Genomic DNA, 13,214 nt, shown 5'->3' on the forward strand with positions numbered 1-13,214 from the left:
CCCAATAGGGTTGTATTTGGCGTTGAATTTATCGAAGCGATGGAAGGTGTTCCTGTCCTGGGTTAGACAGGTAGGCCCAGGTCACCCCGACCCTCGGCCTGTACCCTGACCCAGCCCCTCGGCCCCCACTGCTGGGACAAACCGCGTGCACGTCGAGTGTGTCCACACTCAGGTCGTAGGCGGTGAGGTTCATGCTCTCGAAGACCTCCCGCAGCGTCTGCTCACGGCCCTGCTCCACGTGCACAATCTCCTCCAGGTGCCGCTTCATCGCCCGCTTGATGAAGCGCAGCAGGTGCTTCTGGTTCATGCAGGAAGAGGCATGGATGTGTGTGTCCACCTGGGGTGAAACGGGGGCTGCTGAGTCCACCAGGCTGGGAGGGTCGAGCTCCTGGGCGGTGGGCTGGGAGAGGCCTCTCTAAGCTGGGTGCTGGTGGGGGCCCAGACCCCCTGGGGCAGGCTGGCCAGAGGTGCAGGGCCGGCCTCGGGTGAGGACCCACCTTGCGGATGTTGTAGAAATCTCGGTGTGGCACCTTCTTCTGGGCGGCCAGCTCTTTCATCTCGTTGAGCAGCACGTGCATCTGGAACTTGGAGCTCAGGTACTGCAGCCGGCGGTAGCAGAACGACTTTCTGGCAGGAGGAGAAAAAGGCAGGGGCTCAGGGCCTGCAGGGGGAAACTGGGGAGCCGGGGAGCAGAGGAGGCGGCAGGAAGGTACAGGACTGAGGCTGTCAACAGGGCGGCAAACCGCGGGAAAGTCTAGGAATCAGTGACTTTGAAGTGGGGAGACACTGGTGACAGGTGTCTGGGGCAGGTCCGGGGCTGGCGAGTCCGAGCTGGGAGGGGAGCTGAGTGTCTGTGACTGGTGGGGACTCACATGGGGCCGTTGATAATCAGGGCCATCAGCACATTGACATCAGCCACAAACTCCTGCAGGTCAGGGTACGGCAGCTCCACCTCTGAGCAACTGGCAGGTGGGGGAAGCTTAGATGACGAGAGCAAGTGGGCCCCGTGGGCCCCCAGACTTCCCCCCAGCACACCCCATCCCTTCTTACTGCTCATCAGGGTCCCTGCGGGTATAGACGTGAACCACGCCCCGCACCATGCGCAGACCCAAGCCCAGGTCCCCAGGCATGGTGCTAGGCTCACAGTGCTCGTACGGGTGCTGCTCCAGCGCCGGAGGGTGCACCGGGGCGTCTGCAGGGTGGGGAGGGTGGGGTCAGGGCCAATGCTCTTCTGGGCCACCACCCACCACCCAGCCCAGAGGCCCAGCAGAAGGGCAGAGAAGCCAAGGCCTCAGCAGGACAGATCCTGTCCCCGTCTCTACCCCACACTGGGAGGCTGGAACGAGGCTGGGTGTGGGAAGACGCAGGCAGGGCGAGGGTCCTGGGCCCCGAGCTCGGGGAGCCTGGGACCCCAGGGCCGGGATGGGGACCCACCTGCGGACACAGGGGTGTCGGGGCCCTGCTCATAGGTGCGCGTCTCCAGAGGCTTCTCGGCCAGCTGCTGCAGGTGGCGGCGGGTCGTGGTGCAGAAGCCTTGCAATGACAGGGCCATGTACTTCTCCCGGATGAAGAGGGCCCGCACCACACTCTTGGCGGCATCCAGCAGGTCTGTGAACGGCACCTGGAGACAAGGACACGTGATCACTCTCCTCAGTCTGACCCAGGCAGAGCTTCCTGTCACCTCTTCCCTGAGGCCTTGACCCCAGAAACACTCACACCTCTCACTTCCCAGCACACCAACTAGCTCCCACAGATCCTCCGTCCCTCCAGCTCTGGAAAGAGAAACACCCTCTCTAGTCCCACCCCCAGCTCCCCATGTTGGGGAAGCCCACCGGGGCCCACGGCCCTGCCCACACTCACCCCACACTTCTCCTCCCCAGAGATGGTGACCCGCTGAAATTCCCGCTCCAGCACCATGTCACGCTCCCTCAGGCCCCGGTCACCCTGCCCCTCACCCTGCTCCTTGTAGAGCCTATGGAGAGGCGGGTACAAGGAAGGGGGTTGGGGCCAGCAGTGGGACAGGCCCCAGCCTCACCTCCCCCATGTCCCCGCACCCCTCTGCCCGCCTCACTGGAGGTCCGAGTCACTGTCCGTCTTCAGGAAATCTTGCTTGGCCCGAAGCAGGATGTCCGGCTCCAGCCTAGAGGTGAAGGGACCAGAGGTCAGGCAGATAACGAGGGACAGCCCTTGCTCCCAGGTCCCTGCCCCATACTCGGTGCTGTGCATGTGTTGTCACACGTGGTCCGCACGGGACTGTGGAACTCCGCACTGCGGGTGCTGCTCTTGCCCCACGGTGGAGAGGAGAAAGCACACCCAGAAGTTAAGCAGCATGTTCCAGGCCACACTGGCGGGCGGAAGACGGCACCAAAACCCAGCAGCCTGCTCCACAGCCTGCGCTTCCAACCACTGCTCTGTGCTGTCTCTCCAGTGGGCCCCAAAGGAGGGATGGGATGGGAAAAGGACAGAGATGGGGCTCTAAGTGTCCAGTGGAGACAGAGGGATGCTGGGCAGACTACCCTATGCCCCTCCCCCACCACAACCCCCTAGTCTGTGTCCCACCCCACCCCACAGCTGCCTGGCTGTGTCCCCCACCCCGATACTGCCTAGCTGTGCCCCCCATACCACACGCAGCTGCCTGGCTGTACCCCCACTCCCACCCTGTGGCTGCTAGGTGTGCCTTCCCACCCCAGGCTATATGGCTATATACCTCCTGCCCCGAGGCTGCCTGGCTGTCCCCAGCAAACTGCAGCTGCCTGACTGTGCTCCCCATCCCAGGTTGTCTGGCTGTGCTCCCCTACCCAGAGGCTACCTAGCTAGACTCCCACACCCAAGGATGCCTGGCTGTGCCCCCCACCCCACAGCTGGCTGCCTGCCTGCCAGGCTCTGGGGCCAGGGGCTCACTTGACATCCTGGCTGATCTGCCGCTCCAGGCGCTGCCTCCTCTCCTCCAGCTGCTCAATGGGGCTCTCTTCGGGGAACTCGTACGGGGCACTGCGGAGCTCGCTCTCAGCCAGGGAGCGGCTGAACAACTCCTGGTGGAGGGAAGGAAGGGTCAGCTGGCCTGGCCCTCAGCCCCCAGGCCCTCCCTTGCAGAGTCTGAGGAGGACGTGATGGCAGCAGGAGCTGGGGGCACCTGGGAGAGGCTAGGGATCAGGGCACAGCCAAGCGTGACGTCAGGGGACGGGGAGCAGAGACGGAGCACGGGGACAGTGCGGAGGGACACAGGGTGAGGTGCCAGGCGATACCTCGGCGATCTCCTTGCATTTGCCATCCATAGACGTGCGCAGGTCGAGCGGGAAGTGCTTGAGGCAGGGGGCGGGGCCTGGCAGGGACCGGGCAGACTGCAGCGGAGGGGCCCCCAGCCCACCCCGCGCCTCTGTGGAGACAGTGATGCCAGGGTCAAGGGGTGGAGTGCAGGACCTGGGTGCACTGGAAGTCCTGGGCCCCTGCGCACCCCAGGCCAGCCCCAAAGAGAGGCCAGGACTTGGAAGGGAGGCAGTCCCTTCTCAGAGACCGAGGAGTGAGCCCATGTGTGGCTCCCAAAGGACCTCGCCCTCGTCTGGCACTGGGACCCCTCAGACATCCCAGGCTCGGGGGTGGGGGTCCTGAGTCTGCCCCTAGAACAAGTGGATTCATCCACTCCAGGAATCAGAATCGGAATACTGCACTAGGAGCCGCTCCCTCAGGCCATCAGAACCTCCATGTGAGAACCTCCTACAGGCAGGCACACGTGTGTGTACACACACACACACGCATGCACACACGCACGTGTGCTCCAAGCACTCAGTAAGGACCTGGTGGCCACACCAGCGATCCCCAGCCCACAGCTTCCAGGGCGGTCAGTCCAGGATGGGACCTGCCTCTGGGCCAGCAGATCCTCTCAGGCCAGGGCCCTAGCCCGATGCCTTAGACCTACAGAGCAGGGGGAGCCACAGCTGCCACTCAGCTCTGATCTGGGGACCAGCCCTCGAGGGAAGAGGAGAGGACGTGGAGGACCTGGTTGGCAGCAGGAACTCTACCACCTCCCCGGAGGCCTGCCCTCTCGCCCGGGACCCCAGGGCTGCCAAGATGTGGCCTGGCCCCAGCCTGCCCCTCCCACTGCTGGCTGCCCCTCCAAAGGGAGCTGCCATGAACAGTGTGCGCCACTCAGAGGCCCCAGGATCTGGGCCGGAGGCCCCGGGGAGGGCCTGGGGAAGGGAGTCGGAGAGCAGGGGCTCCCCCCATGGAGGGCAGAACTCCTGGGCTGCAACACTATGAGGCTGGACGAGAGGCCTTGAAGCTACAAGTCTGCAGGGGCTGCCTGAGCTCCCAGACCACCCTGAAGGACCCTCTGTGGGCCCACCAGCCCCACCCTCCCCAGCAGGAAGCTCCCCACACCCAAACGGGCTCTCCCATCCAGCTCTAGGGGGCTCCTCCAGTCCAGCTCCCTCTTTTCCCCTCTCCACTGTGACTGAGGGACATAGTGGAGGCTCCGCCCAGGTAGAGCACCTTAAAAGTCTCTAGGCCCACTTTCCGAGGCCCCAGAGTCTAGTCCTAAGGCTGGACAAAGGGAAGAGTAGGTGCCTGCCCCAGATCCAGGACCTACCACCCACCTGTCCTCGTGCCTGCCTGCGTCGTACCTGCAAAGTTCAGGGAGCGCCAGCCAACAGCCCTGTGCCCCTTGCCCGCCTGTTTGCTGAGTGGAGCTGCAGCCAGTCCCCCAGGACAGCTCAGGGGCCGGCACGGGCTGTACCAAGTGCAGCTGCATGCAGGGGAGACCCTGAGATGACGGCAAGCAGGGGGCTGAAGGAGCTCAGGGGAGCCCAGAAATCAAGGGAAAGAGCATCAGAGTTCGAGATAAAAGGAACCCCAGCCTGACCAGGGCCTTAATCTCCACAGTGCCAGGGCCCAGCCCAAAGGAGGGTCCCCAAGGGGAAGGAGCAGGCTAGGCTGGCAGGGAGGGGCCAAGCCTCCTTAAAATGTACTGCCCTGGGGTACAGTGAGTAGGTAGGACCTGGCGGGCCAAAGGATGGGGGTGGGGCAAAGAAAGGGGTCAAGCAGCCCTCATTTCCATACCCAGCAGCCCCACGGCACCCTCCTCTGTCCAGTGGCCTTGTTTTGCTTCCCATTGTCCTCTGGGGCCCTGCCTATGGGGTCCCTCGGGAGACAGGGCCTCCGCCTGGGAGAGGAGCTGGCTAGAAGCTGGGGAAGTGCCTCAGTACAGGTAGGGACTAGTTACTGAGACTCTCTGAAGCCCAAGGGCAAGTTCATGGCGTCCTAGACTCCAAGCCCTGTTTCAAGCCTATCATCAGGGACGAACTGCCCAGGAGGAGAGGTTTAGGAGAAGGGTGACTAGAATTTGGAGGACTTGAGTCTGACTCTGTTCCCACTTACTAGCAAGTCTCTACCTCTCAAAGGCTTCAAGTCCTGTCTATAATGGAGTGATAAGCAGGTCCTATCCTGTTTAGCCACAGCTGCCATAAGGCTCACAGAGATACAGCTCTCTGAGTATTCTGTAAAACACCATAATCTACGATTATGAATTCCTGGGACCCTCCAAACATGTCTCACATGCAGTCCTACCCATGGGGAGGGTGGGAGGTTCTTGGGCCCAGCACAGACCAAGACAACTGAGCAGTAAAGGGCAGCGAAGAGAACAGTTTGGCAGGGGTGGAGATGGGGGGTCGGGGGGCGGGGGCGACACTATCTCTTACCTAGAAGAGAGTAGAGCAGGAAGAGGGAGAGAGAGCACCTGCTCTGCCCCCCAGGGTATGAGACGGAGCCTAAGGTCCTTGCTTGCCCAAGAATTTTGACCTTACACCTCCTCGCCACTTCTGACCCCCTCCAGAGGAGGCCGCCTATGGGGTGATCTGTAAGGGGTCCAGCAAGAGCTGATTCAAAGGCCCTAATCTCAACCGCCCCTCCTAGCAGGGTGCCCCACGGCCTCCCAGAAATGCTGGGGTGACCGGGACAAGTTCCAGCAGCCAAAGCCATCTTCCCAGCCTGCCAGGCCACTGCACAGGGCTGTTGGGGTTCACTGGGGGTGACAGGCAGTAATCGCCACACTCCCTGGGGCCAGGCCTAGAAGACCCAGCTGCCTGCTGGTCCCCTCTCAGGGCCTGTGCAGCACCACACACATACCCACATACCCACACACACACACACACACACACACACACACACAATCACACGGGGAAGTGGCAGGGGAGTCGACCAAAAGCCAGCCACTCCCACCAATGCCAAGATTCTGGCCATGCCATCCACTTTCTTAACCAGGATTCCCCTCACTCACTGCCAGGACTGCCTCAGTAGGCAGAGAGGTGCCCAAGGCTTCGACCCACAAGTATGATGCTCCCACCATATGACCAACCCAAAGATATATAGATCCAGCTCCAGGGAGCACACCCTCTGGATGGCACAGACCCGGGCACAGAGAACACAGACCCTGAGGACAGTACAGACCAGGACAGCATCTTCAAAGGCGTAAGAAAACACGGGAGGTAAATGATCAGGCTATAGGTAGAGAAAGCTGCTGGGAGAGAGACTGGCTTGACCTGGTCACCAAAGTGGGGGTGGTCTTTCTTTAGACACAAGGCCTGGGGACAGCAGATGACAGGTGGAAATCCCTCAGCAAGCACAGACCCAGGCAGTCCAGCCTTTAAGGAACTGGGCACAATTGCACCAGGATGCCAGCTCTAAATGGTGCAGAGATGCCTACCACAGTGGGAGCCAAACCAAAAGGTGCAGGGGTAAGCAGCAGACCCAGCCTGAGCACCGCAGAGCATGGCCCAAGGACATCTCATACTCCTGAGGAAGCTCACAAGACAGACTAGGAATGAGCACAGAGCAAACAATCAATATGGTTGACCCCCCAGCCCTGGGATGCCCGTCAGCAACGAGTGTGCCCTAACATCAGACCCCCAGTGAGGGGGTCAGATATCTAGGGTCCTAGAAAGAGGAATTAGCCACAGGAGAACAGCCTGAGCTTGCCTGGCAAAGGCACAGCCACCAGCAGTATGGCCAGTCCGCAAACCAGTCAGTCCCACACATCCCCCACTCCATTCACACACACACACTCCACTTGCAAACAGTCCTAGCACATCCACACACTGACACGTGTGCAAACACAGCTTTTGCAGCACCCACACCCACGCCCACTCCCAGTTACAGAGGACAGCATGCCCGACATAGAAACCTGTCACCCTCCACCCCAACTCTCTCCCCACGCCACCTCTCAAACCAGCTGTCCCTGGGACCAAGGACGAGGGGCACAACAGCAGAGAGGGTGCAGAAGCTCCTCCCGCCCCCAGGGGACCAGTGACCAGAGCGAAAAATGGGGGAGCAGAGCCAGTGCCTGGGCCAGGATGCACACACTCACCTGGTACTGCAGAAGAGGGCTGCTGGCTGGCACGCTTCTTAAAGGGATATTTGGCCTTGGGTTTGCCCGGGCCGGATGCATAAGATGCCATGGCTCTGGCCGCGGAGATGGCGGGGGAGTCTGAGCCGCACCAGCTGGGCCTGTCTTTGCCACATCCAACCCCTTCCTCCGCCCCGCCCCCAGCGGGAGTGACTGATGCAGGAAGCAGAGGCCCCGCCGGCGGAAGAGGCCTTGGCCACGATTTCTGATGTTGTCTAGGCAACCTCCAGAGGGGGCCTCCATCCCCGCCCCTTGTCCCTCCCCTCCTCTCCCTCCCTCATCCCTGGAGTGACGTGGGCCTGGGGGATGGAGGTGAGAACAAGATACGGAAGGGCCAACATCCAGCGCTCCGCTAACCCTCTCTGTAGACTTGGAGCCCTCGTCCCTTGCCAGGGCTCTGGGTCAAAGACTCAAAGTCCAGGCTAGCTGGTCCAGCCAGCCTGGGAGGGAAAAAAATAAATAAACAGGAATCCACAGCAAGCTCCCCCAGGCTCAAAACACATTCTGCTCATGGCAGACGCAGTCAGTGAACACCCAGCCCCTCTGGGACAGAATCCCCTTTTTTCTTCTCTATCTGCACCCCGGCCCCAGGGCTAGCCCAGCTCTGGTAGGATAGAGTAAAACGGAGAATCCCAGCCCGGACGGGAGGAGCCTGTCTTGGGAAAATTCCACTGTCCAGAAGAAGCTACTTAATAGGATGGCAGGGAGGCCAGGAGGCTGGGGCTTCTCTGAGGTCTGAGAAAGAGACTCCAGCGTCTTCTGACTCTTCCTTCTGTCTTTCCACACTCAGGCTCCGCTTTCCCAGGCCCTCCCCAAGAGAAGCTGGCCTCATTCCCTAGGTCTGCTGGTTGTGCCGAGACACTCTCCCCCCCCACCACCACCCTCTTGTCACCCAGAGAACCTGCACTCCTCTGTCCCAGAGACCCTCCCCGCAACACAGGCACACACACACACTCACCTGAGGCCATGCTGCCCGAGCCCTGAAGGGGACCGGTGAGGCTGCCCGCCAGGATGTGCACAGCAGGGAAGTTCTGGTCGCGAGGGAGGGGACGAGGGCTGGGGCCCAGACCCCGGCCAAATCGCTCCAAGAGCCCCTGCCCTGGCACCGAGATGGGAGAAGTAAGGAAGGCTTTCAAAACTGCCAGCTGGTGGGAGGTGGACCCCCACAGACCTTGGCGGCAGCACCGGCCGGGAAGACCCCCAGCCCCGCACTCGAGGCGGGCAGGCCACGTGCTCCCGAGACAGCGGGACCCGGAACTCGCCTGCGCTTCTTTCCACACTCTCTGGGTGTTCGGGGTCGGCTTCTCGTAGTTGGGCTGTGGGGTAGTCACGCAACAGGTGCGACCCCTCCGAAACCTGGCCAGCGCCGCCCTGGGATTCCGCGGGTTCAGGCCCCGCCCCCACGAGGCCACGCCCCTACCCGGCCGGCCCCGCCCCCGCCATTTTTTCCTCTTCCCGGCGCCACGTGGGCAGCAGCCACACCGCTGTTGGCCCTGCGGGGTCTAGTGCAAGTTCTCTGCGTCAGCTTCCTCATCAGTAAATGGGATGGGGTAATCGCGCTACCTCACTCAAAGGCGTTGTTATGAGGATTAAATGTTCAGCACCTTTGTGCGGTGCCTGGCATAAAGTCAGCGCCCAGTCACTTTTAGCAGTTCTAGCCCAGCATTCTCACTCTGGGTGTCTGTTTTCTCCTGGCAGGCAGAGGTAGGCAGGGTGTGCCCTGTGTTCTGGCTCCCCTTCCCACATTTATTTCTATATTTGTTGGTTAAGCGCTTAGGCTCCTTAGGCTCCGTAGCCAGAATGCCTGGGTTCAATTCCAGACTCCGCCTACTTCCTGACTGACTTTGGGAAAGTTACTTAACTTAGCTGAACTTCTTTTTCGTCTATAAAATGAGTGTAAGAACCCCTGCTTTATGTGATGGTTGTTAGGATAAATGAGCTAATACAAGTGCTTAGAACAGTGCTCAGTCTGTTACTACGCGGTTAATATTTGTGTAGTAGTGCTATGGCCTTGGCCTTGGTTCCCTATTAACATTACAGGTTGATTCACCTTGCAGCCTACAAAGTGGAGTTGGGTTGTTTTGGGGACTGCAGACACCCCACCCAACCAGCACCCCCATTCCCAAGTGGCCAAAAATCAGACCACTAAGTGTATTAGCAGCAATTAGCCTTTCCTATTTTTCCACCTTGTGGCAGCCCTTTGCCCCCCACGCCCAGTTGGACTAATGCGGTTTGTCCGGCCTCTCCCAGTTCTCACCACCCCCACAGACAAATTCCTTCCCAAACTCTGCCTCCCTCACTACTTCCCAGGCTGGACCCTGAACCCTGTTCTCTACCTGCGTTTTGGTGTCACCTCCCTTGATCCCTGCCTACTGTCCTCGCACTGGACAAGCTCAAAAAAACATGGCTTCCATAAACAGAGGGCGGCGGGGGCGGGGCGGAGCGGGGGTGGGGTGGGGTGGGGGGGAGTTCACCTTACAAAGAACCAATAAAATAAAAAGAAAACAAGGAGATACCATATTTACCCATCAAATTAGCAAACATCAAGGGGAAAAAAAGTAACGCAGGCAAACGTGTAGTCAGTGAGCTGGGACACACACACATACTACTCGTGGGTATAAACACTGACGTAATCTTTCTGAAAGCCATTTAGTAATATATAATTAAGAATCTTTTGAAAGTTCATATTATTTGACCCAGTAATTCTATTTCCAGGAAATTGTTCTTCTAAAAAGAGCTGCCAGAAAAACATGCATGAAGTTGTTCGTCACTGCTATGTTTATCACATGGAAAGGTTGACAATTTAAAGATCCAATAATAGTGGAATGTTTAAATTATGTCATATACATACACTGAAATACAGCCCTCAAAAATTGTTCTTGGAGAATTTCTTACTGAGGTGGAAATGTTTAGAATGCAAGGTTAGGTGAAAACACAGATGCAAAAATACGTACCTACAGGATGGCCCTAATTATGTGACATATATGCATAGAAAATAAACACACCACAAATGTTACAAATGATTATCTGTGAGAGGCAGAATTATAGGTTATATTTATTTTCTTCTTCATACTTATCTGTATTTAAAACACTGTCTACAAAATATGCATTTATTACCGTTATAATCAAAGGAATGGAAAATGACAAAAGTCTGTAAAAATCTGTAATAGCCTCCACATCCCAGCCCCAATAGACTCTCCTGCGTCTTAGCCCCAGGCTAAATTGGTCTTGGGGCACTTAGGAATTTTGAGGCTGTTGGGATCCCAACAATGAATAATAAATCTCAAAATTAAAAATCAAGCACCTGGTAACAATGTAAAATGTCAACTATATTCTGATGAAATACAAATTTTGACATAGTTTTAAGCAGTGGTATCTTGCATCGGGTCAGGTCTCTTCAGGATTACCCCTTAATCCAGACTTACCTATTTACCTACCTAACCAGCCTACAGGAGGCAACCCCTGCTCTCCACCCTACCCAGGCAAACCGGTTCACTAGTCCCATGTGCAACACCCTGTAACCCTCCCCCACTTCCAGGCCATTTGGTATACTGTCCCTGCCAGGACGTCTGCCCTGATTACACCTAAGCATCAATCTCCCCACCTACGCAACACCAGCAAGAATCTCAGGGAGGTTCCATTGCCTACAGAGAGAAAAGAGTTTGGGAAATGAAGGTGTGAGTCATTCCCTATGGCTTCTCACATTGGGGCCTTAATAATGTTTATGAGCCTCTAGGATCTAAACATAGCTTCTTTCTCCCCTAGCCTATTTGCCAAACGGTTGCTTAAATGGCCCTCTAGAATCCCAGGCCTCCACTGACAATGCACTCCTTCTGGGGAGAACTGCTTCTCTAAGCTCTGGCCTGCAGCTCACTTGTGATGTCAGCTTTCTACTGGGGCCAGACCACTGTCCGCAGATATTAGATTTGGGAGAGAACTCCTGCAGCCTCAAAACAGATCTTTGGCCAGGACTATTTCCCAAACCATACCCTATGCCTAGATCCTTTTAGAACCAAGCCATTCAGCTCTTTTATTAGCTTGTCCCAGCGGCCAGCCCCCACTCACCCAGCATTGTTTACAGTGCCACACAGCTGCACCCATCTGTACTTGTTTATGTCTTCTATGCGTTTTATTCTAACCCTTTGTCGTTCAACGCCCTTCACTGGCTAGCCCTAATTTCCCTTCCTGTCCTCATCTGCCAGCCCTCCCCTCTTGCCCCTTCCACTCTGTCACTCCAGCCCAGTCACATCTAACGTCCCAGTCTTCTCTGAGCACACTTGGTACCCTGTGCCTCCATGTCTTTTCTCATGCTCTTTCCTCTCCCCAAAATGCCTGTCCTCTACTTCTATTGTGTTCTGCTTCTCTGCTGAAAGTCTGTTCATTTTACAATTGCTCCCTTCTTTCCTCTACTATAGAATTTATCAGTCTGACAGATGTGTGAATCATCGTCTTTCCTCCTGGGGTGGAGGCTAGGTTTTAAACAGCTCTGAATTCTCTTGCACCGGCACAGTGCTCCTTTAATTAAAGTGTTCCTCTGTGAATTTACCCCACCTCTTCCTTTGGACTGGAAAGTTTTGAAGGCAATTACTCATTCTTCATGTCCCCTCCCCAATCCAAATGGGACATGGCTTTACCTACAAGTTCCTACTACTGAGTGTAAGACAGATCCTGAGATCTCCCCTTAACTCAGAAAAAAAGACCAAATTCGTTGGGAAATGGTGATTCTTTTTTCACTCAAAAGGATTTGATTATAAGGGCTGTGGACTAGGACACCTGAGCTCTAGGTGATTCTGATGCTAACTTGTTTATTAAGAATTGCCTTTCTGTACTTTGGTTCATTCACCTCTAGAATGGGAATGGCACCTACATGCTTAACCTATTCCACCAGGCCGCTGAACTCAAATACAATCATGAAGTAGAAATGCCGTCAGAAAGGCACAGGAGCTAAGGACAGGAGGCAGGGCATCACTGGTGTCAGGATGGTGCATGAAGAAGTAGAGGTGGGTCTCTGCAGTCAGAGGCCAGGTGAGGGCCAGGAGTTCTCTTACTCAGCTTAGTTGTGGGAACGGGGAGCCAGAAAGCTAGGAAACAAGCAGAAGCAGCACAGAAGTTTGCAGAGGTGGTAGCTGAAAAAGGAACAAGCTCAAACATTTCCCCTGTGCGTGAAAGACGTCAGTGGTTCCCTTAACCAAATGAATGCTTCTGTTATTAAGCTCATGCATTCGCTTTTAAGCCCATGCATTTGCCTTTTTTGCCTAAGTGTTCTTTCACTGGCTGCTTATGTGGGGGTGGTAGAAAGATAGATCACCAGATTGGTCTGTTTACTAAGCTATATGACCTTGAATAAGTCACTTAACCCTCAAGCCTCAGTCATCCATTCTGTAAATTGGGAACAAGAGCACTTACCTTGAAGTTAGTGTGAGAATTAACTGATATGAGCCACGTACATCGACTAGCACAGTTTCTGGCAGCCCCATGCTGTGAACAGTGCAGGCTTCAGCACAGCTCTGGCCTAGGTTTAAGTTACCAAAGTCGTGGGTAGGCTAGGGCAGGCATCATTACTGAAACCTTATAGTCAAGATTCCAAGACAGTCACAATTTCAAAGACACTCTACTGGTTTCCCATAAGTCAATAAGCACTTGCCAATTTTTCATTGGGAAAACATGATCGCCATGGAAGGCACCTTGGCAGCTGCCTATTTCTCCATCAGCCCTGAGAGTCTGGGTTCCAGGCCCAGCGCTTCTCAGTCGGATCCCCAGATATGCAGCTGAAAGGTGGTGGGAGAAGGAAGATGGTCAGTGGTGGCTCAGGGTCCCC

The 13,214-nt window shown here is 56.5% G+C and overlaps 1 protein-coding gene across 1 annotated transcript in view; it reads right to left on the reverse strand.

Annotated features, from left to right (window-relative positions):
- AMPD2 (adenosine monophosphate deaminase 2) overlaps positions 1–7,623 on the reverse strand; it is an 11,155-nt gene extending 3,532 nt beyond the window's left edge. The window contains exons 1-11 of the mRNA XM_011369107.2: positions 7,358–7,623; positions 3,246–3,376; positions 2,902–3,032; positions 2,072–2,140; positions 1,861–1,972; positions 1,435–1,621; positions 1,051–1,192; positions 873–962; positions 498–627; positions 143–337; positions 1–57 (exon numbers count right to left, since the gene is read on the reverse strand). Of these exons, the coding sequence (XP_011367409.1) occupies positions 1–57; positions 143–337; positions 498–627; positions 873–962; positions 1,051–1,192; positions 1,435–1,621; positions 1,861–1,972; positions 2,072–2,140; positions 2,902–3,032; positions 3,246–3,376; positions 7,358–7,448 (1,335 nt within the window). The 5' untranslated portion in view covers positions 7,449–7,623. The remainder of the gene's footprint in view (positions 58–142; positions 338–497; positions 628–872; positions 963–1,050; positions 1,193–1,434; positions 1,622–1,860; positions 1,973–2,071; positions 2,141–2,901; positions 3,033–3,245; positions 3,377–7,357) is intronic.
- Positions 7,624–13,214: the final 5,591 nt, after the last annotated feature.

The sequence above is a fragment of the Pteropus vampyrus genome, unplaced genomic scaffold, assembly GCF_000151845.1.
Source record: "Pteropus vampyrus isolate Shadow unplaced genomic scaffold, Pvam_2.0 Scaffold6, whole genome shotgun sequence".
Classification (NCBI taxonomy): domain Eukaryota; kingdom Metazoa; phylum Chordata; class Mammalia; order Chiroptera; family Pteropodidae; genus Pteropus; species Pteropus vampyrus.